Source organism: Periophthalmus magnuspinnatus, chromosome 9 (genome assembly GCF_009829125.3).
Source record: "Periophthalmus magnuspinnatus isolate fPerMag1 chromosome 9, fPerMag1.2.pri, whole genome shotgun sequence".
Taxonomy (NCBI): domain Eukaryota; kingdom Metazoa; phylum Chordata; class Actinopteri; order Gobiiformes; family Gobiidae; genus Periophthalmus; species Periophthalmus magnuspinnatus.
In genome coordinates this window covers 16,813,497-16,839,355 of record NC_047134.1, presented here as the reverse complement: position 1 = coordinate 16,839,355, position 25,859 = coordinate 16,813,497, and the positions used below count along the sequence as shown (strand labels likewise).

Sequence of the window (25,859 nt, the reverse complement as noted above, 5' to 3'; positions counted from 1 at the left end):
AATAATGATGTATTGTAATGTAATATTTTATTCTAATTCTGACTGACTTATAGTCTATGCTGTCACTTTTGTGTGACAGAAATGCTGTACTTTGTTATTAACCTAAGTAGTAAGAACAACAATAATTTTTTTCTGTTAGATTATTTAGCCTTACATCCATATGTCTTGCTACTGTTTTTGTACTTTGCTGTTGCAACATTGCAATTCCCCCCTTGTTGGACCAAGTAAGGTAGTTTAGAAATTAATATTAAAAGCAAGCTTGTGCTAGGACATAAAAAAAGAACTTTACAAATGTCAAGATGTAAAACAGACAGGCTAGTTGAACTGTAAGTAAGCAATAGTACAGTGGTGAGAATATGACAGCAGCTTTGAATACCCCAGATGCATTTTAAGAGCCTTTTACAGCCGCAGCCTCTAAAAGTGATCTTCAGTGTGCAGCAGTTGGCAGTGGTGTTTTGCTCTCTCTCCTGTCTTCCCTGCGTTTGTGTAAATGTGGTGGTGAATTATTGATTGTGAGCAAGGCAGCGCACGGGTCCTCGAGCTCGTCATCCCTGCAGTGTGCCCTCCTCAGCATCAGCCACTCTTCAGAGAGGTACCACCATCAGACCCACATTCACACAATACCACCACGCTGCCTCCTCCCTCTCTCCTTCTCTCCATCTCTCCTTTCTTTTCCCAAGCTTTGTGATTCTAGCCGGCTGTCAACTTGAGGAAGAACTTTAAGGATGTCGGAATGTGGATCAAGATGGATGATAAGGTTTTTAGTTGTGGTTGTATTTTGCCTGGTGTTGTGCATGGAGGAAGCAAGCTCAAAGAAAGCCAAGATTCCTCGCTGCCCAGCTACCTGCTCCTGCACCAAAGACAGTGCGTTCTGTGTGGACACCAAAGCTATCCCCAAGAGCTTCCCACCTGGCATCATCTCTCTGTGAGTTGCGACTCTAAATAGATAAAGTCCGGGATGTAGCTGATAGTGATGAATGCATGTAAGGTGGCAAGTCAATTATGATAGAATGCCATAGACAGTTTTTAATATCAGACTGACCTAAAGGTAATAATACATCTTTAAATCTACTAGTTAATTTAGGTAGACTACAGCATAAACAAGCATGCAAGTATATGCAAACTAGAATGTAGTAGGTCTGCTTGATGTATAAACAGTGAGCAGTGGCAGTGAATAACCTCACCCATCAAACTAAAACAAGAGCTACAAAGGTTTTTTAAAAATGTCTAGAAATTTCACTTCACATCCAGCAAAATAATTTAGTTAAAATTACTTAAGGACGACTACAGCGTTAAATAATTTTAGCTGATATTATACCTTATTGTAAAAAACATGCTAAATACATTGCAGACATACTGACAACTATTATGCAAAATTAATCTTAAGAAGTGCAGCAGTAAAATGTGTTAAACTCCAGGGAATACTTCTAACAATAGACCCATCCTCTCTACTGCAGCTCTACCTTTGAGAGATTCAATCTTCTAGAGGCACAGAAGTACACTAAATGGAGCATACATAATGAAAGGGAGAGTTTTATGTGTTCAGATCTCATTAGAGCCCTGTCACTCGATGTCATGGCTTGTGAAAGAATATTAGTCCAATTGGCCATGGGAAATAAAACTCCACTGGCACATATTTATGACAGCAATAAAAAAGAACAGTAGAAGTTATGGCTTTGTTTTAATTAGATCTCACCTTCCTTGAACTTACAGTAAGGCTATACAGGACAATCAGGCAACAAGGCTAGAGATATGAAATGTATTATTATGTTTTTGATGTTGTTTCTTTCTTCTTTTTTTGCACCAAATGTGTTATTTTTATCTGGAAACCTTCATATTGTTATGTTTGACAGGACAATGGTGAATGCAGCTTTTACTACAATTCCAGAGGGAGCCTTCTCACATCTTACACTATTGCAGTTTTTGTAAGTATGAACTGAATCAAACTTACACTATTGCACTGCCGGAATACAAGTTACATGCATCATTTCAGAAACAGTTCTCTATTAAAGGAATGTAATTAAACTATAACTTACTATTACCATGCATTGTGGTGTACAGTTTTTGTTTACATTGACAAAGATAACACTTGAGCCTCTTGAAAGCTACTTGAATGAATGGTTAGTGAAAGCAGTGGTGACATAGCAGTAATAACTGACTCTGTAATGGGGCCATTGTCACCAGCCCCGTTCTAAAGCACAAAGGAATGATTGTGTCCTCCAAAGTTGTCTGTTTTCTGCTGCTCTCACCAGTTTGTAAAATTATATTATGAAGTCATATAAGGTTTACATTTTGATATATGCTGGCATGTATTGTTTTCATCAAATGCAATCATGAACACATGTTTCTGTCTGATAATGTGACAGTGGAGTTTATAACAACTTTGCACTAACCTGTGTTTATGTGTTATTGTTGCAGGCTCCTCAACTCCAACACATTTACCATGATAAATGACGATGCCTTTGCTGGGTTGTCTCATCTTCAGTACTTGTAGGTACCACCTTAACCAATACAACAATAGATACCAGTATTGTCTGTTAAGGGACAAACTGCTTAATTCACTTTTAACCAAATTTTGAATGAATAATCTTCAATTGTCAGTTTGTCAACCTGACTCCACCTGTAACAATTCCATTTCTTTATTTTTGAAACTTGCATCAAGATTTTTAATATGTGCCAAAAGTTGCATTGTTAACCTCACATAACTATTTTAATATTGAAATGAGGGAATACTAAGTCCCTGATGAACCCTTTCCCCAAGACACATTTGTCCTGATTTGACAAGGAGGCAAACTTTTATTATTATCTGTTGTCTGGCAAAGAAAGCCACAAGTAAACTTAATTCACCCTGCTGCCTCTGTGCTCTGTGATAAAGCTGAGCATGCGGTTGTGTGAATTGATGAGGCCTATAAAGTAGTTAGCTGATGACTTGGATTGCACTGTGCTCCCTCCTTCTCTCTGTGGGGCTTTAGCCGCAGCCCATCAGGCATCTGCATCGATGCCATAACCAGCACGACCTGCTGTGAATGCTAATAACCCCATCTTTTCAAATGGCTTCAGAATGCTGCTGCTTTATTTTCCTGATGATGATCTGGTGTATAGACAAAACCAGGGCCAGCCTGGATCAAATGATGCTGACACCTTGACATCTGCGCTGGCACAGCCGAGTTTGCCCTTAAAAGAACCACATAACATCCTAAGAGTGTACAGTATGAGCAATACAGTCAGGGACACATGATTATTCATCTTTTTAAATGGCATTATGGTTGTCTTACCCAGAGACATGTTAGTAGCTATTGGCTGCAGTTGAGATGAACTGGTTACTAACCTTGCTCTGCAAGTTGGATTGTCAGAAGGTTTGAAGGATCAAACTGACAAACTGACAGAGCTATCTCTGAGCTAACCTCATTAGAGCTATAATATCAATTTGACATTTGCCATGTTAGCTACTTTCAGGTCAAACTCAACTACACCTCTTTTGCTGATGAATTAGGATATGTATTTTTTTTCCCACAGATTTATTGAGAATAATGACATCCAGGCTCTTTCAAAGTATACCTTCAGAGGATTAAAATCGCTGACTCACCTGTGAGTATTTTATCAATTAGTAAAATGTCTTTCCACTTTAATTTAAAGTGTCATAACATTATCTTGACAAATGTCACAATTTCCAGTTCTCTGTCAAACAACAACCTACAGACGCTGCCAAGAGACCTTTTTAAAAACCTCGACATTCTGACTGATTTGTAAGTTTGCCAACTGAAAATGTCACAATTCTTCTATGTCACATTTGTCTTCATGTTGTTTTTTATGTATCATCAGAGACTTGCGGGGGAACTCTTTCCTTTGTGACTGTAAAATCAAGTGGCTTGTTGACTGGATTGAGAAAACCAATACCACAGTTCCTGCTGTTTACTGTGCCAGCCCTTTTGAGTTTCAGGGGCGCAGAGTCCACGACCTAACACCTCGAGACTTCAACTGCATCAGCGCTGGTATGGCTATAGTAAACCAATGGCCAATATTTTGTTTACCAAGTAGTGTTTTGGTCAAACTAAAATGAGCATGTCTAATAAAAAAAATAATTATACAATTTGAAGAATCTCAAAAAACAGTAAGGATAATATATGCACCAAGCCTTCACTAGAGATATGCAAAAACAGTGATATAAAGGAAGTAAATGTCTATAACCAAGGCAAGCATTTATTAGCCCTGAAAACCCCCCACAAAAAACAAGCTTCATATAATGTAATAATACAGGCAAGTAGTGGTGCTCATCTCAGGCTGGACAAACTCTGACTAAGTTTTAATATTTCCTCCCTGCAGATTTTGCAGTGTATGAAACCTTCCCCTTCCACTCGGTGTCTGTGGAGTCCTATGACTTCAGTGGCGATCAGTTTGTGACGTTTGCTCAGCCTGATTCAGGATACTGCACTGTCTATGTGTGGGACCATGTGGAGATGATCTTCAGGAAATTTCACAACATCACCTGTAAGATTTATCCACTATATAAAAGTGAGCTACATCATAAATATTCAGTTTGTAATGTTTTTATGTGACATTCCTACAGCTCGCTCTGCTGTGTACTGCAAACCGGTGGTGATAAATAACACACTACACATGGTAGTTGCTCAGTTGTTTGGTGGATCTCATATTTACAAGTAAGATTTGTTCTCAATATTTTAGTGTTACATTGAGATTAGTAATGTCTGCCCATCTGTTTTGCCTCAAATGTGCGTCAGTATGGCATTAGTATGCACAACATGGATTCTAACTTGTCCCTGACATGTAACTTGGCCTGGTGGCATCACCTGCTTATCTCCAGGGAGAAAGATTTTATGCTATACTGTGGAACATTTCCAGCAAACAACATAAACACCAAACACCATACCTTCCACCTGAAAGTTACATAGTGTACTTTTAGTTATTTAATAGTAGGAAAGGTATTTTATAATGTGAAGTTATAAAATATATTCTCAACTTAATATATTATTGCCTTTTTTGTTACCATTAATGACTCAGATGGGAAGACGCCCCTCAGCGATTTATCAAAATCCAGGACATTGACACCACTCGAGTGCGTAAACCCAACTTTGTGGAAACCTTCTTACTAGATGGAGAGTGGTACTTTGTGGTCGCGGACAGCTCCAAAGCTGGCTCCACCAGCATTTACCGATGGAACAGCAATGGCTTCTACTCCCACCAGTCCCTTCACCCCTGGCACCGGGACACGCACGTGGAGTTCATTGATGCAGGGGGGAAGCCTCACCTGATCCTGTCTAGTGCCTCACAGCCCCCAATAATCTACCAGTGGAACCCTAGCCAAAAGCAGTTCACTTTCCACTCCCAAATTACAGAAATGGCCGATATTCAGATGGTGAAGCACTTTTGGGTGAGGAGAGCCTTGTATCTTTGCCTTACTCGTTTTATTGGTGACTCTAAAATCATGCGTTGGGAAGGACAGCGTTTTGTGGAGATCCAGACTCTACCATCACGTGGTTCAATGGTGGTGTATCCATTCACTGTAGGCCCAAGACTGTACCTGATCCTGGGCAGTGATTTCTCCTTCTCCAAGGTGTACTTGTGGGATGACCTTACTCAGCGCTTCCAACCCTTCCAGGAGCTTAACATGAGAGCACCACGGGCATTTAGTTTGATATCTGTGGACAACAAAGACATTTTGCTGGCAGCCAGTTTCAAAGGCAACACCTTGGCCTATCAGCACCTGTTGGTAGATCTCAGTGCAAAGTAGGGAGGTAAAGACAGACAAAATATGACCTTGAACATGTGCCAAATAAATTACAATGGCAAAAACTGCAAAACAAGAAAGGCATGTTTTGTTAATATTTGGATTAATATGCACTGTTCCCCATAACAATGAAACACATGAAACATGTCTTTAACATGTAGCCTACTTTAAGTGCCAATTGCAGCATATGTGCTATAGCTTACTTAACCTGACTAATGTGAACAATGTTGTGCATGGGTATCTACTAATTCTTAACCCAAATGTGCATACTCTACGGGTTTGCAAGATGCTGGGTGACATGTGTCAACCAAGCATATGCTACCATACTTTGGTTCAATGACTATATTAAAAGTTGGCCTATACCTGTGAATACAATTGAGGATGTTTGGCGTGCAATTGTGAATCAGAACTGTGAACATGACTGTTATGACATTGACTAATATCTAGGTAAGACAGCAGCAAAGTGCTATTTCTGTGTATTTTTTGCTACACATATGCCGATGAATTTGCTATTGTCCTGTGAGAGTGGTGGACTAAAATAATGAAAAGATGATTGATGAATGTTTAAAGATGTTTGTGGTTATCAACGACATGTAAATTCATCATTATCAAGTATGCATGAAAATTTCAATAAAATATATGCAGATAAAGAGCCTTGTTTTCCCACACATTGTGTCATCTCAAATGAAAGGTTGGCTCAAATTATCCAAATAAATTGAGTTTTACGATAATCTACTTAAAAACACTTAAATATGCATTAAAAAAAAAAAAAAAAACTAAATGGAAAAGATGGCTTAGTATACTAAATATGAAGGCCTAATCTACTTTTGTCATTCATAGGCAAAGTTCCACAATATGCCTACATATCAACAGAAAATATTTATGTTAATACGTGTATAAAGATAAAAATAAGGGTGAAAATAAGAGATTTTACTCATAATATGCATTAGCTACATAGAAATCAATAAATCAGGTATGCCTTGGCTGCATATTGGGTTACATGCGCGCTACTGACGTTTTAGTGCGTTTGATTTGTCTGCCTGCGTGTCTGAAGACTTGCATATGAGTCAACCATAGGTTAGAACAGTTGGCACCGCCCCCTCCGTCGGAACTGTATTCCTACCCAAGCGCTGCTAAACATCGTTGTTGACATTTGTTACGCTACTTCAGCGTTTTATCAAAGTTAATCTGCGCAATGACGAGGCCCACAAAACGCATGCCATAGAATTACCACCATGACTAGGTTTGTAAGCAGCTAATTTATTTTTGAACTACTCTGGTTAGGGATAATTTCCCACCCAGGGCTACTACTCGAAAGGCTAAGCTAGCTAAGTGGCTAGAGTTGTAACCTAGTCATAACAAAAGAAAACTGGCATTGTAGAAGTTTTAACCGATCGCAACAAATGTCTACAAGCACCAAAATGTCCCTGCCAGCTGAGTGGGATGACGACGAGCGGATGAATTTTCTTTTCTCTGAGTTTAAGGAGAACAGGGAAGTGAACACCTTGGACTGGGACAGCAAGATGGACTTTTGGACATCTCTAATCACGAAGAGCTGTAGGAGCAGGGGGTCAGTCTGTGTCAACCTGCAAGACCTCAACAAAACCTTCAGGAGGAAAGAGAAATGTCCACTTGGTCTGCCTACAGTCCTCCAGTCGATGGCCAGGTATGAATCCTCACTTTTAGGCAGGTAGTCATGTTTGACAATAGATTTTATAACTCTATAAACACTGACAGTGCAATCTGGTTCATTTCACACATAAGGATTAAGAGTACATACGAGGGATAGTTTTGAAGAGCAAGCCCAGATGGTTTACTTTAGATGGTTTACTTTATGTCCTTCACACTTTCCTTGTGAAGTACATAAAGTTAGTTGGCATCACAGAAAAGCCTGGAGATGGAATTTATTTATTTATTTATTTTTTATGGAGAACAGTCAGAACCTCAGCAAGCATATTTGTCTTCCACAATTCAGTTGATTGTCACTGTCTCACTAATGGTGTTGTACTCCTATATTTTTAGGAGTGGGAAGCTTCAGAGGGAGTCAGAGTTTGCTGCCAGTGTGGACAGTGGCTGGCTGTCATGGGGCATGGGGCTTTTGTTAGTGAAGCCACTCAAATGGACCTTCTCAACTCTTCTGGGAAGCAGCCGTGTGCCTTTAGAGGAATCGTTTGTTGTCATTGAACTAGTTAAGGTGAGGCTAAGACAGCTTTAGTGTGGACTGGATGGTAATTTTTAATTTGTAATGTTTTTAATTTTTTGTAATATTTTTTTACTAGGAGAAAGCGTCTGAATTACTTAAAGCATATCGCAGCAGTGAGCTTTCGAACTCTTCAGTTCTCTCATTTCAAGAGCTGTGTACCCTCTCAGCTGACATATGTGCTGATGAGAGCACCCTCTGCATGGCTCTATTGCAGCTGCAGAGGGACAAACAAGTGATAGTCTCAATCCATGAAGGAGAGAAGGTGCAATGAGCAAGTATTTGTATTCCATATTATGCGTATTGTCTATAAAACATACTTATGCTGTCTAGTATGGCTTTGTCCATGCAGATTGTTAAATTCAGTCAGCCTGGACAAGATCGAGTGTCTCCGGTCAATGATGTAGACATTGGCATCCACCAGCTCCAGCGCAGTGAGAAGCTTCTTGGGGAGCGGGTGGAAAAATTGGGCGTTGAGGCTGAGAAGTATGTACTTAAATTAGATTTCAACTTTCATTTTATATAATTTAATAATAATGAGCTTTTACTAAATTTTCTTGCAGATGCAAAGATGAAGCAAGGCTTCTACTTCGGGAAGGAAAAAAATCTCAGGTTAGAATAAATATATATAATTACTATGTGTAATTTAGAAATTTAAAAATAGTGTTCTATTGCATATTGTATTTTATGTAATTGTAACATTCTACAATGGTTTGTTCCTGTGTGTTAAACAGGCACTAAGATGTCTGAGAGGACGCAAGAGAGTGGAGAAAAAGGCTGACACTTTATTTGCCAAACTAGAGATAATCAGAGGGATCCTGGACAGAATAGCTCAGTCACAGACTGATAAAATGGTAAGAACGACACATATACAATCTTCAGGTGCAAGTGTGTAATAATGTCCTGTGTTGAGCAGGTCATACAAGCCTATCAGGCTGGCGTGTCGGCTCTGAGATTATCTCTGAAGGATGTGACTGTAGAGCGAGCTGAGAACCTGGTGGATCAAATCCAGGAGGTAGCTGTTTATTTGAAGCACTTTGATTTCTTTGTATTTTGATAATGGCAGATGTTTCCCATCTTCTAAATAGTTATGTGACACCCAAGATGAAGTGAACCAAACTCTCTCTAGTGGCGTGGTTGGGGCAGGTTTGTCATATTGCACACGTGAAATATTTGTAATATGCTTGAACAGGTAAATGTAATTGCATTTTGTTTTAGATGATATGGATATGGATGCTCTAGAGGAGGAGCTTAAGTCTTTGTTGGACGATACACAGCCTGATACAGCCCCAGTGTTACCTAAAGTCCCCTCAGACCGACTGCCCCAGAACACACCGGGGTCGGACCTCCTCAGCTCTCTGCCTGCAGTGCCTCAAGGCCCCCTGACCATCACTGATGAGCAGCTAGAAGAGGAGCTCAACAATCTGACCCTCACTGAATCAGGTCTGCCCACGAGATTCTTGTAAACAACATGGAGAGTATATCTAACTGTTTGTCTTTGTTTAGGTTTACAACAAATGAAAACTTCACCTGCCCAAAGATTTGAGCTTGCACAGTAGCAAATGGAGAACAGATCCGTTTCAGCAAAATAAGCATAAGCAACTGAGCAAGTAGGAATGTTTACAACAGGGTCAAAATGTTGGTAATAAAAACAAGGCACACATCAGGAAAATAACCATGCTTGTATGGAGAAGGCACACCAAAACGCATTTTAAAATTATATTTAACCAAGCTAAATGTAGCTATTTTAAACATGCTTTTGGTGCCTTTATTGAAATGTTTTAGTTTCGGTCTTGCTGCTCTTGTCAAATTGTGGTTGTGTTTTTTTGATGTTGTACATGATGTTTGTACATGTATTTGTCAGTAATGCATATTGAGTGGCCTTATAACTGTAAATGTGAAAGAAAAGCACATCAAATATGCCAAATAGGATTTATTGTAACTATGACTATTGAGTGCCATTGCCCCTCACCTCTGGAGTGGGATGCTTGCCTATCCAAATGTCTATCAAAATAAAAATGATTTCAGTCATTAGTCTGGTTTGTCTTTCCAAAGGGTTAATCATCTAAACCTCATAAATGTCACCCCTTTTTTGCAAAGATTTCATCTCAATGCTAAGATTTGCTCTTGGAAGTCTCACACTTGTGGACACCTAGTGGCTGTAGGTTGAACTACTCAAAGCAGCGCTATAACATGAATAGACAATAAGATGAGAAAGCAAATCAAAGGCATTGCTTTATTGAGTTGACTTGACCATCAGAGAACAGTGACTGAAAAGCAGATTATTCAGTTATACTATGTTGATGGTGTTTATGTTTAGTGCCAGGTCATTTCCCTTAGACAATAAATAAAAAAAACATTAAAAATGCACAGGCTTTATAAAGTACAATTATATTAATATCACAAAATTACAGTGTTTTTAAAAATGCCCTGGTATCAGTTATTCAGTCCCAACCATGTAGTTTTACTTCTTACCACTCAATCTCACATGCAAGTTTCCACTCTCTTCTTCACCGGTCATACTGCATTAGAAATTCAAAACAGCAGACAATTGCACAATATGCGGCTCATATCTATAACATACAGTTTTCACAAACATTAAGGTCAGACAGGTCAAGAAAAGATTATTTGCTTTAAATCTACCCTAAGAATTTGCCAATATTATAAGTATCTACTGTATATTGATATGTTTAGAAAAGACATACAGTGATATTGTGAAGAATACTAAGCGTGGACTACATTACACAGCTTGTCTACAGTTGAGCCGACTGAGGAGGCACTGATGCTGATTTTTGGCTGAAAATTGGTTTATGCACCACTAAATTGTGAAAAGCAGAAGCAAGTAAGTGTATGATACAAGATCTCAGTGGTTCAGCAACATTTGGCATGCTTTGTAGTAGTCATGTAGGAGTCTTTAAGGTATCCAAAATCAAATGTGATTTTTTTCTTTTTGTTCTAAATATTGCGTGTTGCGTAAAAAGCAGGCTACACAGTGGGTCAGGCTTCTTCCCGCTCCTTCTCCTACAGTTGAGTGTATACAGTAGATGTGCATAATGCTTTAAACTGTCCGGTCCACTCCTGAGCGTTTACGGACCACCTTATCCTCATTGACCTGGTCCACAGCCAGAGTCTCCAGCTCGGCTTGTGGTGGGGCGGGAGGGGGGGCTCCATGGGGGATTCGGTGTGCCACTCCGACGTGCGCCCTGTACTGCCTGTCCCGTGCAGGGCTGTGACGAGGGCTGGCTGTGGCACCAACAGAGGGCGCCATGGAGCCTGACGGTGCTATGGGAGGGATGACAGAGGGACGTTCACGCAGCATCTGTGGTTCAGGAGAGTCCCTGCCAGCCTGAAGGAAGGGGGTGGGGTCAGGCATGGCGTCTACGGGCTCACGTAGCACCATCCTCCGCCCCTCCTGTCCGGCCCGGTACACCTCTGTGAGTTCCGGGTGTAGAGGCTGGGACAGGCTCTTCTTCATACGGCGCCGTGGGGTTTCAGGCTGTCGGTCTTTGGCTGGGGGAGGGGTGGGCTTGTAGGAGGTGACAGGACTGACATTGGGACTGGCCTCAGAGGAACTGCCAGCCAGGAGTTTCTTCTTTGTGGCATGGAGCTGAGAGGTGAGGTACGCAATGGTGCTGGCTCTCTGCTCCAGCTCTCCTGACAGAACGGCCAATTTATGACTCTTCATCTTCAGCTCCTCCAGATACTTCTTTTCTCGCTCTTTGATGGTGTTCTCGAGCACAGAGATCATGGCGTTCTTTTGCTCCAGGTCCCGCAGCAGCTCTGTGTTCTCCTCCTCCTTCTTTTTCAGCTCTGCCTCCAGTTCTTCACACCTCCTCTGCAGCTCCCTGCAACGGGCCTCACCATTGTCTGCTAAAGGAGAAAATTAAAATTTATAATATTTATTGGAGACACGTTTTAGGTTAATGTATAGCCAATAGTGTTATTTTAAGAAACAAATAAGCTCAAAAGAATAAAAATTGAAACATATTAGCGAAATTCTCTTGACAAAATACATTATTAAGGGAAAGATCAACCCTGGAAGAGAAATAAGAGACACATGTGCAATTTAAATACTGAGATAAATACCTATAATTTGGTATTTATTAGTGCATTAGGCGCATTAGTGCAGACATGAGGCGGGACAGTCTTTCAGGGAGAGACACTATGACCCTTTAGGGACCCATTTGTGGTTGGGAAAGGGCTCCTGTCTCACATTTCACTTATGGCTTTGACCAACACACACACAAACACTGTATCCATACATTCTCAGAGTACAGGCCTATATATATATATAAAAAAAAACATTATTCCTCTGTATACTGAAAGATGGAGCCCACAGAAGGTGAATTGTAGATGTTAACCATAGAGAGAACAGCTGCGCCCTTGCTAGCCTAAGCAGGTTGTGCATTAGCACTGTGACAGATAATCTCATTTCCTGCACTCCAATCTCTGAAATGTCTCACACTAACATGATAGTATAGCTAACAGGAGACATTAACAGCTCTGCTTACTTCTAAACCATCTAATACCAACAATACAAGAATAGCCTGGCCTGCATTATGTTCAGTGTGCTTCCTGCTCGGTAAAACAGATCCCTGTGGTCACTCAAGGCAGTAAAAAAACTGCAAGACGTCATGCACTGAGTGGACAGTCAAGTCACTGGATTGGTCAAATGTTGTGTGTGCATCTCCTGATCATGGAAACGTGTGGAAGGTACAACTGGTGTGAGGGGTGGGAATGCCGCAATAATTAACCACAAGGAATCCCACAATGCAACACTTCTGTGGCGTTCCTCTCCACTCTGTTCAGAGGCCAGAAGGTCGAATTTTCCAGTGAGCTTTTTTCATGTATGTATTATGATGATTTTTTTAAAATCTTCATTTACTTGTGCTTTGTCACTACTGGTGTCCTCTAGATCAGTGGCTTAAAAAGTACCCCCTGGGGCTATTTATTTACGCCTCCACTGGCTCCCCATTTCTCAGCGAATTCAGTTCAAAGTTCTTCTCATCACTTTCAAAGCTCTCCATAACCTGGCCCCCTCCTACCTCACAGATCTGCTCCATCACCACACTCCCTCTCGCTCCCTCCGCTCCTCAAATGCAAACCTCCTCTCCCTCCCCTGTAGGACCAAGCTCCGAACCTGGGGAGACAGAGCCTTCTCCATCGCTGCCCCCACTCTCTGGAACACTCTACCGCAACAACTCCAGGACTGCACTGACCTCACCACCTTCAAAAAAACACCTAAAGACTCACCTGTTTAAAGCTGCTTTTAATCTTTAATTATTATGAGTGTTGATTTTAAATGTTTGTATATTTGTATCTCTTTTTTTAAATTGTTCTTCTATGTAAAGTGTCTTTGAGTATCTTGAAAAGCGCTATATAAATAAAATGTATTATTATTATTATTATTATTATTTTTGAAACTACTAAAATGAACACAATTAAACCTGTTTTTACAGGATTAGTTGCTTGGCTACTTTAGGGGCCCCTGAACCCCTGCTCTTGAAGATAGCACAAAATGATAACCCAAAGAAAGAAAGAGATGAAAATATAAATATTGCATATATGACACATATTAAAGCAGATACTGACAAGGTGTAAATGTTCATAGCTTTGGTAATTTACAGTTCGAGTACTTAAATATTTGGTTGCTCACTGTTGTTCATAGTGCAGTGTGATGAGGTGGGTGTTACCTGAAGGATCGCAGCTCCTCACTGTAAGCTCGTATGTCAGGTCTGTGGACATAGAGGAGGCTTTGAAAACACACCGTCAGAATTCACAGGATACTGACAGAACTATAAACACTAAAAGTAGTTTGTCACTTTCCCATTCAGAACTATGGATTTAACAAGATTACAGAGGAGGATTTAGGAGCATTTAGTAATTTATCGAGGATACAAGATTTCAGAGCAGAACTTGTCTTGTGTTTCTGTGAGTATCTTTATATGGTTCAAATTACAGTGTTGGAATAATCAATACACATTTTGCAGTTCAGCAACAAGGGTGTGGTGAGCATATTATCTTTTCTTCTGTCGTTTAACAACTTGAAAACCATGTTGTTATTTTTTTTTTTTTTTTATCAAGACTTTTTAAACCATATGGCTCCTTTCAATACCACACATTGAACTGCGTACTGTTACAAGACTTTGGCTTGCCATTTAGAATTAATAAGTAGAGCTTGTGGTGCCTCAAACATACATTACAAGAGAACTTACCAGTGCACTGTTGTTGAAGCCTACGTATCTCTGCATGCAGTCCCTTTAAGGTGTTGGCATGGTCCTGCTGGAGGAACAGCAGGTTTTTCTGTGCACTGTGAAGCTGATTTTCCAGGCTAACATTTGCAGATGCCATGGTTGATTATGCTTCACCAAATAGCAGCCTAGCAACTTAAAGACACTGGTGACAGAAGGAATGGACATACAAACAGAAAAAAAGAAGACAAGTTAGATTTGGAAGTGTGAATGGTCTTACTCAGTGTTGTTAACCAAATATAAATAGGGGTAGAAAAAAAAGTCTTGTATCATACAAAATTGAACGTGTAACCTCCACTTAAAGCATTGATATATAAAATTAACTAATAAGTATCATGCATAAAAGCTAAAAAGAATACTAAATTAATTACTGGACATTAACTGCACAGTAAACGCTACTGTCTGGTCACAGGTCTTACATTATACTTTGGAGTAGGGAGGCACTGATAAGATACCCATACCGGATTTTGGTGCCAATGTTGAAAATTTTAATGGATCATGTTTCGGCTTCCAAGACATCGGTTCAGCCGATATCCAATTTTGGTCTATAAATCAGAATCAGAATCCTTTTATTGCCATCATTTGTGAACACAGTTCACAAACTAGGAATTTATTTTGGTGATAAAGTGCAACATAAAACATAGAACACACTGAATAAATACAAATACAAATAAGGGCATGCACGAAGTTAAAAAAATAAAATAAAATACTTAAAGGTAGAAAATATATACAGCAGCAGCATCAGAACAACAGTGCAAACATGACTTATTAAAGTGACCGGTGTTATAAAGTGTCCAGTTTTGTGCAAATATTATAAAGTGTTCATGAGACAAACTGCAGAGGGGAAGAAACTGTTCTTATGACGAGAGGTTCCGGTCCCAATGGACCGTAGCCTCCTGCCAGAGGGAGGTGGCTCAAATAGTCCATGTCCAGGGTGAGAGGTGTCAGCTGCTATACGGCCTGCCCGCCCCCGAGTCCTGGAGATGTACAGGTCCTGTAGCGATGGAAGGCTGCAGCCAATCACCTTCTCAGCAGAGCGCACAATGCGCTGCAGTCTCTGTCTGTCCCTGGCAGTGGCCCCAGCGAACCACACAGTGATGGAGGAGGTGAGGATGGACTTAATTGATGGCTGTGTAAAACTGCACCATCATCTGGACCGGCAGCTTGCCTTTCCTCAGCTGCCGCAGGTGGAACATCCTGTGATGGGCTTTCTTGATGAGGGAGCTGATGGTTGGCTCCCACTTGAGATCCTGGGTGATGCAGGTGCCCAGGAAGCAGAAAGAGTCCACAGTGGTGATGGGGGAGTCCGTCAGGGTGAGGGGAGGCAGGGGGGCTGTGACTTTCCTGAAGTCCACAATCATCTCCACTGTCTTCTGGGCGTTAAACTCCAGGTTGTTGTTGCTGCACCAGGACACCAGCCGGTCCACCTCCCTGCTCGCCGTCCGAGATGAGTCCAATGAGGGTGGTGTCATCCGCAAACTTAACCAGTTTGACGGTTTCGTGGCTGGAGGTGCAGCAGTTGGTGTACAGGGAGAAGAGCAGGGGAGAAAGTACACAGCCCTGTGGAGATCCTATGCTAATAGTCCGAGTGTCCGAGACATTCTTCCCCAGCCGTACGCGCTGCCTCCTGTCCGTCAGGAAGTCAGTGATCCACCTGCAGGTGGAGTCAGGCACATTGAGCTGAGCGAGCTTGTCCTGGAGCAGAGCAGGGAGGATGGTGTTGAACGCAGAGCTGAAGTCCACAAACAGGATCCTGGCGTAGGTTGCCGGGAGTCCAGATGCTGGAGGATGAAGTGAAGGGCCAGGTTAATGGCGTCATCTACAGAACGATTGGCTCTGTAGGCAAACTGCAGAGGGTCCAGGAGGGGGGAGGTGAAGGACTTGAGGTGGTGCAGGACCAGGCGCTCAAATGACTTCATGATTACGGACGTCACTCAGCGCCACAGGTCTGTAGTCATTAAGTCCAGTGATCCTGGGCTTCTTGGGGACGGGCACGATGGTGGACAGCTTGAAGCAGGCTGGGACGTGACATGACTCCAGGGAGGTGTTAAAAATGTCCGAGAAGACAGGAGCCAGTTCCTCAGCACAGTGTCTAAGGGTGGAAGGGGAGACACCATCTGGGCCCGCGGCCTTATAGGGATTCTGCTTCCTGAAAAGCTTAGTCACGTCTTGCTCCAAAACTGTGAGGGCAGTGGGGGAGGAGGAGGGGTCCGAGGTGGGTTTGGAGGTAATGTCCATGATGGTGAGGGAGGAGGGGGAGGGGTGTGAAACTTCAAACCTCGCATAAAAGCTGTTTAACTTTTCTGCTAGTTGTTTGTTGTCCACGGCGGGAGGGGCTTTGGGCCTGTAGTTGGTGATTTGCCTAAGCCCTCTCCAGACAGAAGCAGAGTCGTTGGTGGAGAAATGCTGCTCCAGACATGTATTGTACTTTGCTTTAGCCTTTTCCACCTCTTTGCTAAAAGCATACTTGCAATGCCTGTAGCCTTCACGATCTTCTGCCCTAAGAGCCATCTCCTTTTCCCTCCTCAGATGTCTCAGTCTGGGTGTGAACCAGGGTTTGTCATTGTTAAAAGTCACCCTGGTGCATGATGGAACGATGCTGTCCTCACAGAACTGAATGTATGTCGTCACAGTGTCTGTGTACTCATCCAAACTGTCTGTGGCAGCCTTGAACACATCCCAGTCTGTAGTGTCCAAACACGTGCGAAGCTCCTCCACAGCCTCACTGGTCCACTTCTTAGAAGTCCTCACAGCAGGTTTGGAGAGTTTCAGCCGTTGTTTGTAAGCAGGGATGAGGTGAACCATGACGTGATCAGAGAATCCCAATTACCCCAAATTAGTGTAATAATACAATTTATTGGCCAATGCTGGCACAAAACAGCTCATGACATTTTCTTCTGTGACAGTTCTTCTGTAATTAATTTATGATAATGATAAATAACAGTAAGTGAGTAACAGAAAACACATTTGGGTCATTTTTACCTTATGCTGTTTATGTTTAAAGAAAAAGAAAATCCACTACCATCGTCCCTGTGACTTCTAAAGCTAGACAGGGAAAGGAAAAACATTGAGTATTTATTTCTACAATCTCACAGACTGAAACAGTTCAGTCAAGAGAGCGCAAATTCTCATAAGGCCTGGGAACCATATGCAAGTGTGCTTCAATAAAACATTAGTGCCTTCTCACTCTTACATCATCAGCTCACTAACATAAATAATATATTTCACAATACTTCAGTGAACAGCTTCCTCCTTCTTTGTCTGAATATTAACACATTTATGGAAAGAGAAAAAATATCAATAAGAAAATGGCCCCAATTCCAGGGGAGTGTGTCATAACTACTGAAGGGATTATCTATTATGGATGACTAATGTCAGGTCCTTCCGGTAAAGTCCGCACTGCAAGCCATGCTCTCATCCCAGCCCATTCCTAGAATAGATGTTGATGCTTTTCTATTTCCAAAGTTGTGACCTCAACCAGCCTCAATAACAACAATGTCATAAATGGTATAAATACAAACGAGTAAGGTTTAGCATAGTGATCGTCTCTCTTTAAATAATATGCAGAACAATAACGGTTTATTCTTAAGATCAATATCATTGTGTTTTCCTTCTCTATCTCAACACATTTACATGTTTTTCCATGAAGTTTCCATAAATATTCAATGAGTTGCAGCATGAAACACAGCCATTGCAAGACGATTCCCGAGACCACGATAACTTGACAAAACTGTAAGCACTGCTTACATCTGTATTGTGTGAAAAAACAAACAAACAAACAAACAAACAAACAAACAAAAAGCTCCAGGTGTAGGCATATATCGCACATAGCGTTACACTTTATTAAAGCATATAATGAAAAACGTTCACACATAACAAACGCTAGTGGCATGGTGGTAATGCACACACTGGTTTGTTTGTGAGCGGAGAGATGCTCGATTCTTCCTGCACTTTAAATTTCAGCACCTGCATTGCGGACAGCACCCGAAAGACACCGCTGCTGCTAGCAAAGGGTCGGCAGCTCATTACTTTACATGACGTTATAAACTTGTTCAAGGGCATCCTGCTCAGATAGTGACCCTTTTTATTCTTCTGCAGCTGTTAGCAGGACCGATCTCCGCTTTGTATAGCGCGGTACACAGGCCTAGTGCTGTTGGACTCCCGTGGCGTGTTTGTTGTGCTCAGACACTGTCCTTGCAGTTGTCAAGGGAAAAATCGTCAAAGGGAGGAGCTGTCCAGCCCAAAACAATGTACAAACCGCTAGAAAGTCTAAATAACATTTAATAACATCGCATAAGGTACTCGTATTCCAGTAGTTTATTCATATATGTGTAATGTAATTAAAACATTGTTCAGGAATTAGATAACCTGTCCTTCAACAATGTTACAATGTTAAAATAGACGTGAAAAAGTGGCAAACACTAACAAACCGTCACGATCCAATGACTGATCATATCAATAAAAGCACTTGTGTTAAGCCTCAGAGGTCAACGTAATAGTCAGGCATCCTAAAATACCCAAACAAATATTTACATGTCTTTCGCGGGAATGTACCCAAATACAGGAGGTGTCTACATTAGAGCTAGCTTGCAGTTAGCATGGATAGCTAAAGAGGCTGCAGCAGTTCATTAACGCTACCTCGGGTGCTTACCTTTGGGCTAAAAATAGAATCGTCGAATTTCTTCAAGGTGCTAATTCAATTTTGCATAAAGTAACGAAAGCCTGAGCGGCTAAGGGCATCTTTTCCTGTCTGGCATCTCTGTCAGGAATGGATGCTGAGAGGGATTCACTTTGGCAGGCGAAAGGAGCGGAGGGCTGGTCAGACCCCGATCATCTCCCTGAGATACGAGACAAAATAAAGCGGTGCATTATGGGAAGCCGGGTACAGCGCAGGACGGCGTATTTGATTGATAATTTAAATGATTACTGGTTAAAAAGACAAGTAACAGTAAAATAAAATTAATATTTATAAAAAACTTAGTTTAAAAAGAAAAAAACATATTCAACGTTCTGACAGTAAATTTGTGAAGTTGAAGGTCCAATTTAGGAACAGCGTCATTACCATAGCAACAGAATTCTCTGCATTTCAACGATGTCGCCATCTTGTGGCAAGATTAAGTGCTTCAACTAGTTGAAGATTTATGTATCTATAAAAATATCTATTTAAATAACATAATTTGCACAATTGCCAACAAATTTTATTATGGTTAACAGATCTTATACTTCCGGCGCTGGCGAGAGCAGCAGCTGGTTTGCATCGCGCTCGTCTATTTTCCAACTTTTTCCTACTCTTTTTACTCTTTACCCTCTTTGTTTGTTTGGCACTTTTTGTAAATAGTGTGTGTTTTTTTCAGAAACGCGGTGTTTCTGTTTAGTTTAAGTTTTTTTTCTGTTGTATTTCGCCAATTTCATCGGCGCGATGTGCGTGGGACCGCGACCACCCATTGTTTACTCCAGAGAACAGCTGATGGCACTACGCGGGTCTGTCGTGCTCCCGCAGGATCTACATGACATCCCAGCGGAGCTGCTACGGAGAACGCGGAGGGGCAGACGAGCGGGACGTAAACTCCGGGAAAAGAAGAGACGCTTCAGACATGTGCTCCCTTCTGTCATCGCAGGAAACGTGCGGTCTATTTCGAACAAGACGGACGAATTAGCGGCGCTCACGCGATATCAGCGGGAATACAGAGACAGCAGCATCATGCTTTTCACGGAGTCCTGGTTAAACCCGCAAATCCCGGATTCAGCTGTTGCTATGGACAACTTTCACCTCCTGCGCGCAGACAGGACGGCAGAGAGCGGAAAGAGGGAAGGAGGAGGTTTGGCTTTGTTTGTGAATGAGAAGTGGTGCAAACCTGGACACTGTACAGTGAAAACGCAACTGTGTAACAAAGACATTGAGCTGCTGGCTGTTAGCATGAGGCCATACTATCTGCCCCGGGAGTTCTCACATGTGATTGTGATTACTGTGTATGTTCCTTCCTCTGCTAATGCTGAGACGGCCTGTGACACGCTGCACTCCTGTACCAGCACACTCCAAACAAAGCACCCACAGGCTCTCTTCCTGATCTCTGGAGACTTCAATCATGCATCTCCTGCACCTGTCCTGCCTACATACACTCAGTATGTCACCTGCCCCACAAGAGACAATAAAACATTGGACTTATTTTTTTGCCAACGCCAAGGGGGCTTACTCTTCATCCCCACTGCCTCCCCTGGGTAGAGCTGACCACAACATTCTCCATCTGGAGCCTGTGTACCAGCCCATTGTGCACAGACAGCCTGTGGTGTCCTGTGTGGTGAAGAAGTGGACTGCTGAGAGTGAGGATTGTCTGAGAGACTGCTTTGACACCACAGTGTGGACAGAGCTCTGTGACCCACATGGAGAGGACATCAACGCAATGACTGATTGCATCACGGACTACATAAACTTCTGTTTTGAAAACATTGTTCCCTCCCAGACGGTGCGGTGTTTTCCGAACAACAAGCCGTGGATTAACCCTGACATAAAAGCTCTGCTGAAGGAGAAGAAGAGAGTTTTTAGGTCAGGGACCAAGGAGGAGCTGAAGGCTGTACAGAAGAAGCTGAGGAGGAAAATCAGGACAAGCCAAGCCAGCCATAAGAGAAGGATAGAGCAACAGCTACAGGAGAAGAACATCCAGGGGGTGTGGAGAAGTCTAAAGACTATCTCAGGCTTCAAAGCACCTCCTGCCCAGACGGAAGGGGACCTGCTGTGGGTGAACGACCTCAATTCTCACTTCCTGAGATTTGATCAATCACCCACCCCTCTCCCCACCCAGCTGCCTGCTCTCCCCTCCCCAGCTGGACAATGGTGAACTCCTGCACCTCTTCACACCTCTGCCTCTGCTCTTCAGCCCACCAATACACATGGACTCACCCATCCTCCCAGCCTGCCGCTGTCATTTTCTACAGCCCAGGTGAGACTGGAGCTCAAGAAGATCAGACCCAGGAAGGCAGCAGGACCAGACGGCATCAGCTCCAGGCTCCTTAAGTACTGTGCAGATGAACTGTACGGAGTTATGGAGCATGTCTTCAACATGAGCCTAAAGCTGAGGGTTGTACCACAACTCTGGAAGACCTCCTGTGTGGTACCGGTGCCCAAGACGCCACAGGCCAAGGAGCTCAGCAGCTTCAGGCCGGTGGCTCTAACATCTCACCTGATGAAGACACTGGAGAGACTGGTCCTTGGCCACCTCCGCTCTACCGTGAGCTCAGCGATGGACCCGCTGCAGTTTGCGTACCGGCCTGGCATCGGAGTGGAGGACGCCGTCATCTACCTGCTGCACCGCTCACTGTCTCACCTGGAGAACGCCGGCAGCACTGTGAGGATTCTCTTCTTTGACTTCTCCAGTGCTTTCAACACCATCCAGCCACTGCTCCTGAGGGACAAGCTGGAGACTGCCGGGGTGGACTGTGACCTGGCAGACTGGATCCTGGACTCTCACAAACCGGCCCCAGTTTGTGAGAGCCAAGAACTGCGTGTCTGATCTCATGACCTGCAGTGTGGAGGCGCCCCAGGGCACTGTCCTCGCACCCTTTCTTTTCACCCTTTACACTGCAGACTTCAGACACAACACGGACAGCTGCGTCCTGCAGAAGTTCTCTGATGACTCTGCCATCATTGGACTCATCAAGGATGATGACGATGTGGAGTACTGAGGACTAACACAGGACTTTGTGGACTGGTGTCAGCGGAACCACCTCATCATCAATGCAGAGAAGACCAAGGAGTTGGTGGTGGACTTGTGCAGACACCACTCTACTGCCCCCTCAGTGAACATCCAGGGAAGGGATATTGAGAGAGTGGACTCATACAAGTACCTGGGTGTTCATCTGAACAACAAACTGGACTGGACTCACAACACAGATGCACTGTACAGGAAGGGCCAGAGCAGGCTCTATCTTCTGAGGAGACTCAGGTCTTTTGGAGTGAGAGGGCCACTCCTGAAGACCTTCTATGACTCTGTGGTGGCAAGCCATCCGGTATGGTGTGGTCTGCTGGAGCAGCAGCATCACAGAGAGGGAGAGGAAGAAGCTGGACAAGGTCATCAAGAAGTCCAGCTCCGTCTTGGGCTGTCCTCTGGACTCAGTGCAGGAGGTGGGGGACAGGAGGGTCCTGGCTAAGGTCATTTCTATGCTGGGCTATGAGTCTCACCCCCTGCAGGACGCACTGTCTGCCCTGGAGAGCAGCTTCAGTGACAGACTGATTCACCCTCGCTGTGTAAAGGAGAGGTTTCGCAGGTCTTTCCTTCCTGCTGCTGGCAGACTGTACAATGAACACTGTTAACACTGAACATGTGTCATTCATCCATACCTATGTGCAATACTTAAGTCACTTTACGAAGATGTTATATTAGAGTCTATTTTTAGTTTATTTTTACGTATATTTTTAAAATTATTTTAAACTATTTATCTATTATCTTGTTTTATTTCATGTACCACTTTCCTTCTGTTCTTTAACTGTGCGGTGCAATACTGGAATTTCCCCACTGTGGGACTAATAAAGGCATATCTTATCTTATACTATATATTAGTCAGGTCTCAAATTAAGTAATAAATAATATTAATCTGTTTTACTTAAACTATAATTAATCTAGCTACTTGCACTAATAGTTTTGCACTGTTGTTCTAGCCATACTGTATATTTTGTATTTATAGACTGTACTCAGTCAAAATCTTATTTTATTTAGACGTGCCTTATTTTTTTAATGATTGACCTTATTTTTATTTTACAATTTATTTATTTTTCATATTATTCATTGTTTTATGTTGTGCCATACCACTGAAGCAAATTCCTACTTTGTTCACTGACAATGTGTAAACCCTCTGTCATCCAGGTCTGACAAGTTTAAATCTGTCAACTGGATTTGTCCAGTTGACAACTGAGACATTTTCTTCCAGTTATTAGCATTTTTTTTTTTTTTTAATTGTCAAATGTCAGCTAAACGACAGGTGTGGACCTGACAACAAAAATCTTCTTTTTTTTTTTTTTGCTAAATGTAATTAGACTAGCTGACCCAGCCCTGTTGTATTGTCTCATAACCCTCTTAGAGGCTATCTACATAACTTCTGTCGGATGCCAGCTTTTACCTGACAGAAGATCAGAGACCACAGTTGTGCCTGAACAAAGGCCAGGTGAGGAGAAGGGGAAACAGTTTTCACATCTGACATCTAGATGGTAAAATAAAATCTAATACATTTACAGATGGTAGTAAAATTTAAATCATGCACTAATATGTATACCTGGAGTGATTTGGGGCTTTTTGGCATTTTCTGTCTTTTTGGTGAGCAAAAAAGAGGTCCAGAATGTAAGGTTTTGGCTCTAAAGAGACTTTAAAGGACATATGAAAATGACTCCCTAAGTATTCACTCTAGCCTTTTGGAATAATTTAATATGTTATTATTTTCATTCAAGTCACAATTTTAACATGTGACCTCAATTCTTCTCCTTTAACCATCTTTCCACCAGAGTGCCTCCAATGCATTCACTGCTGGTAAAGCGACATAGATTGAGTTTCATTTCAGGAAATTCCTTTCATTCTGTATTTTCATTCAGGCACAGGCACCCACTGCCTCCAGCCGTGGCAGGCCCAGAGAGTGCAGAATGAAGATTTTTCTCACATCTTTTACCAAAATCTATTGCTTATCAAAGCATTTTTAAAATTTTTAACTTTGTGTTTCATTCAGTTACTATTATTTAGTGTAAGCCAAATGTGTAGCTCCTGCAAATATTATTGTATTTCCCAAGTCATATTAACATTAATCATAGTGCACTCATAAATCTTTGTGACTGTTTTGTTTGTAATGAATCAAGTGCTGTCAGCATAATGGGTTTAATGACAGTATTTTACTTTATATATACCCTGAAGCAAGAGCATTTAACATACACATATTTATGCAAAATCATCAAAAATGTATGAGCTTACAAATGTTACAATGTTCAGTGCAACATTTCTGATCTGTTACAAACAACAGGTTATATGTGTAGAAAGTGTGAGTAATGAATAGCTTATTCTGACACGCATTCATCTATATTTGTTTTTCATTGGACTTGATCTATAAATAGAATATTTTTTTTTACCTTATAAGTAGTAGTAGTATGCTCACCTTCCAATTTAGGGAAGAGCTGTTCTCTTTCTCTAGAAAACTTAAACTGAATAAAAGGAATGATTAATTTCTACAGTGGTATATATACAAATACTCCCAATATACATCCAACACTAACTCTAAATGTTTGTGCGAAAAGCTGTGGTAACAATGCTTCTCAGTGTTTAAGGTTGGTCAGTGAGCAGGTGAGGCAGACTATGAAGAGGAAATACCCATTCCAGCCCCAGCCCCCCTTCTCTTTCTGTTTCTCTCTGTGTCTTTTTCTGTCTCTCTCTCTCTCACTCTCTCTCTGTCTCTCTCTTCTGTCTCCTTCACTCAGTCTCTCTATGTCTCTCTCTCATTCAGTCTTTCTCTCTCTCTCTCTGTCTCTCTCACTCAGTCTCTCTTTCTCTCTCTCTCTGTCTCACTCTCTCTATGTCTCTCTCTCTCTCTGTCTCTCTCTCTCTCTGAGTCTCTCTCTCTTTCTCTCTCTCTTCTCTCTGTTTATATCTTAGGTTTCTTCCATTCTCACTCCCTCTCCAAATATTATCTAATGCCACTGAAGAATGTTCATATGTTGTTGCAGTCGCGTCCAATGACTGTAGGGAGGCTGCACAGGGAGGAATCACAATTTGTGGTTTAAAAAGAGCCTAAATGAATAGGACAGTTGAATGTATTTATTTTTCTACAACATTTACCTGGCCAGTGCGTATATATGGCTGTAATATACCTCGTCAAGCCACACCAGCAGCTGCAGAGTGATTTCTGACAAAAGTGGGAGTTTTTCTGATATACAATGAGGAACACTAATCAAGAGGGCTAAAGCCATAAGGCTAACAAAATAAATATTATATGAATGCATTATTATATATGCATTTTTGTGATTTGCTTCACCATGGCAAAATACATTTGAATTATTTTGAATTCATTCACTTTCACATTCCAAATGATACTCCCACTGTAAAAACAACCTGCAGTTCATCTGAAACACAAGGATTATAATTGGCTTAAAACCTTTGGATTTATCTGTTTTCTGGGTTATAAAGACTAAGTGCAAAATGTTTTGGCTGCCTGTTTATTGCAGCAGACAGCAGCAGAGTTCATTGAGGTTAGTGACTTTCCCACAAGATGCAGGCTGCGGAGGAAGGGGCTCATCTGCACAGGCCCATCATTACACACGTAAACTTACTATTACTGTAGTAATGATGGCCTGTGGATGCCATTGGGACAACAATATCAATACAATGTTGAAAGTATTTTCAATAAACAACATACAAATACTTCAACAGTATAGTGTCCTGTGTTCACAGCTGAGATTGACAGGTGCACAATCATTGCTAAATTGAGTTGAGCTGAGTTTCTGGCATGGTATAAGATTGCAGATGTTTATTTTGCTCAAGGATTTTCGCTGTCAGCATGAGAGCTGCAGAATCATGCAGATGAGCCACAAAGCGAAACAGCTATGCTGTTAAGTAAAACAGCTGCCCACACTGAGCTTAGAAAACTGCATCATTGAAAATGCAAGTTGTACAAACATTCTCCCAACAATTAACTT

General features: G+C 41.9%; 3 protein-coding genes across 4 annotated transcripts; 2 read left to right on the top strand and 1 right to left on the bottom strand.

The window, feature by feature from the left end:
- Nucleotides 1-432: 432 nt before the first annotated feature.
- On the top strand, nt 433-6,394 carry lgi3 (leucine-rich repeat LGI family, member 3). The gene is made up of 9 exons (XM_033973397.2): nt 433-925; nt 1,854-1,925; nt 2,419-2,490; nt 3,517-3,588; nt 3,675-3,746; nt 3,823-3,992; nt 4,324-4,488; nt 4,568-4,658; nt 5,020-6,394. The coding sequence occupies exons 1-9, from the start codon at nt 726-728 to the stop codon at nt 5,747-5,749; spliced, it is 1,644 nt and encodes a 547-aa protein (XP_033829288.1). The 5' UTR covers nt 433-725; the 3' UTR covers nt 5,750-6,394.
- A 449-nt stretch (nt 6,395-6,843) lies between these two features.
- On the top strand, nt 6,844-9,980 carry chmp7 (charged multivesicular body protein 7). Its single transcript, XM_033973217.2, has 10 exons — nt 6,844-7,412; nt 7,769-7,940; nt 8,026-8,211; nt 8,299-8,432; nt 8,510-8,558; nt 8,681-8,800; nt 8,863-8,961; nt 9,035-9,092; nt 9,165-9,389; nt 9,453-9,980. Exons 1-10 carry the CDS (start codon nt 7,150-7,152, stop codon nt 9,503-9,505), a joined length of 1,359 nt encoding a protein of 452 aa, XP_033829108.1. The 5' UTR covers nt 6,844-7,149; the 3' UTR covers nt 9,506-9,980.
- A 189-nt stretch (nt 9,981-10,169) lies between these two features.
- On the bottom strand, nt 10,170-19,044 carry ccdc92 (coiled-coil domain containing 92). 2 transcript variants are annotated; one of them, XM_033971916.2, is made up of 4 exons: nt 18,849-19,044; nt 14,162-14,342; nt 13,640-13,681; nt 10,170-11,816 (listed from the first exon to the last, which is right to left on the bottom strand). In XM_033971916.2, exons 2-4 carry the CDS (start codon nt 14,295-14,297, stop codon nt 11,005-11,007), a joined length of 990 nt encoding a protein of 329 aa, XP_033827807.1. In that variant the 5' UTR covers nt 14,298-14,342; nt 18,849-19,044; the 3' UTR covers nt 10,170-11,004. The 2 variants fall into 2 exon arrangements, with proteins under 2 accessions (XP_033827807.1, XP_033827808.1); XM_033971917.2 differs by having other exon boundaries at nt 10,396-11,813; nt 18,849-19,027.
- Between the last annotated feature and the right edge of the window lie 6,815 nt (nt 19,045-25,859).

Coding starts and splice junctions, on each gene's coding strand:
- chmp7 (XM_033973217.2), top strand. CDS start 7,150: ATGTCTACAAGCACCAAAATGTCCCTGCCAGCTGAGTGGGATGACGAC. Junction 7,941..8,025: donor TTGTCATTGAACTAGTTAAG/GTGAGGCTAAGA, acceptor TTTTTTTACTAG/GAGAAAGCGTCTGAATTACT. Junction 9,390..9,452: donor TCTGACCCTCACTGAATCAG/GTCTGCCCACGA, acceptor GTCTTTGTTTAG/GTTTACAACAAATGAAAACT.
- ccdc92 (XM_033971916.2), bottom strand. CDS start 14,297: ATGGCATCTGCAAATGTTAGCCTGGAAAATCAGCTTCACAGTGCACAG. Junction 13,682..14,161: donor GCTTCAACAACAGTGCACTG/GTAAGTTCTCTT, acceptor CTATGTCCACAG/ACCTGACATACGAGCTTACA. Junction 11,817..13,639: donor GAGGAGCTGCGATCCTTCAG/GTAACACCCACC, acceptor TTTCTCCTTTAG/CAGACAATGGTGAGGCCCGT.
- lgi3 (XM_033973397.2), top strand. CDS start 726: ATGTCGGAATGTGGATCAAGATGGATGATAAGGTTTTTAGTTGTGGTT. Junction 2,491..3,516: donor TTGTCTCATCTTCAGTACTT/GTAGGTACCACC, acceptor TTTTTCCCACAG/ATTTATTGAGAATAATGACA. Junction 3,993..4,323: donor CTTCAACTGCATCAGCGCTG/GTATGGCTATAG, acceptor TCCTCCCTGCAG/ATTTTGCAGTGTATGAAACC.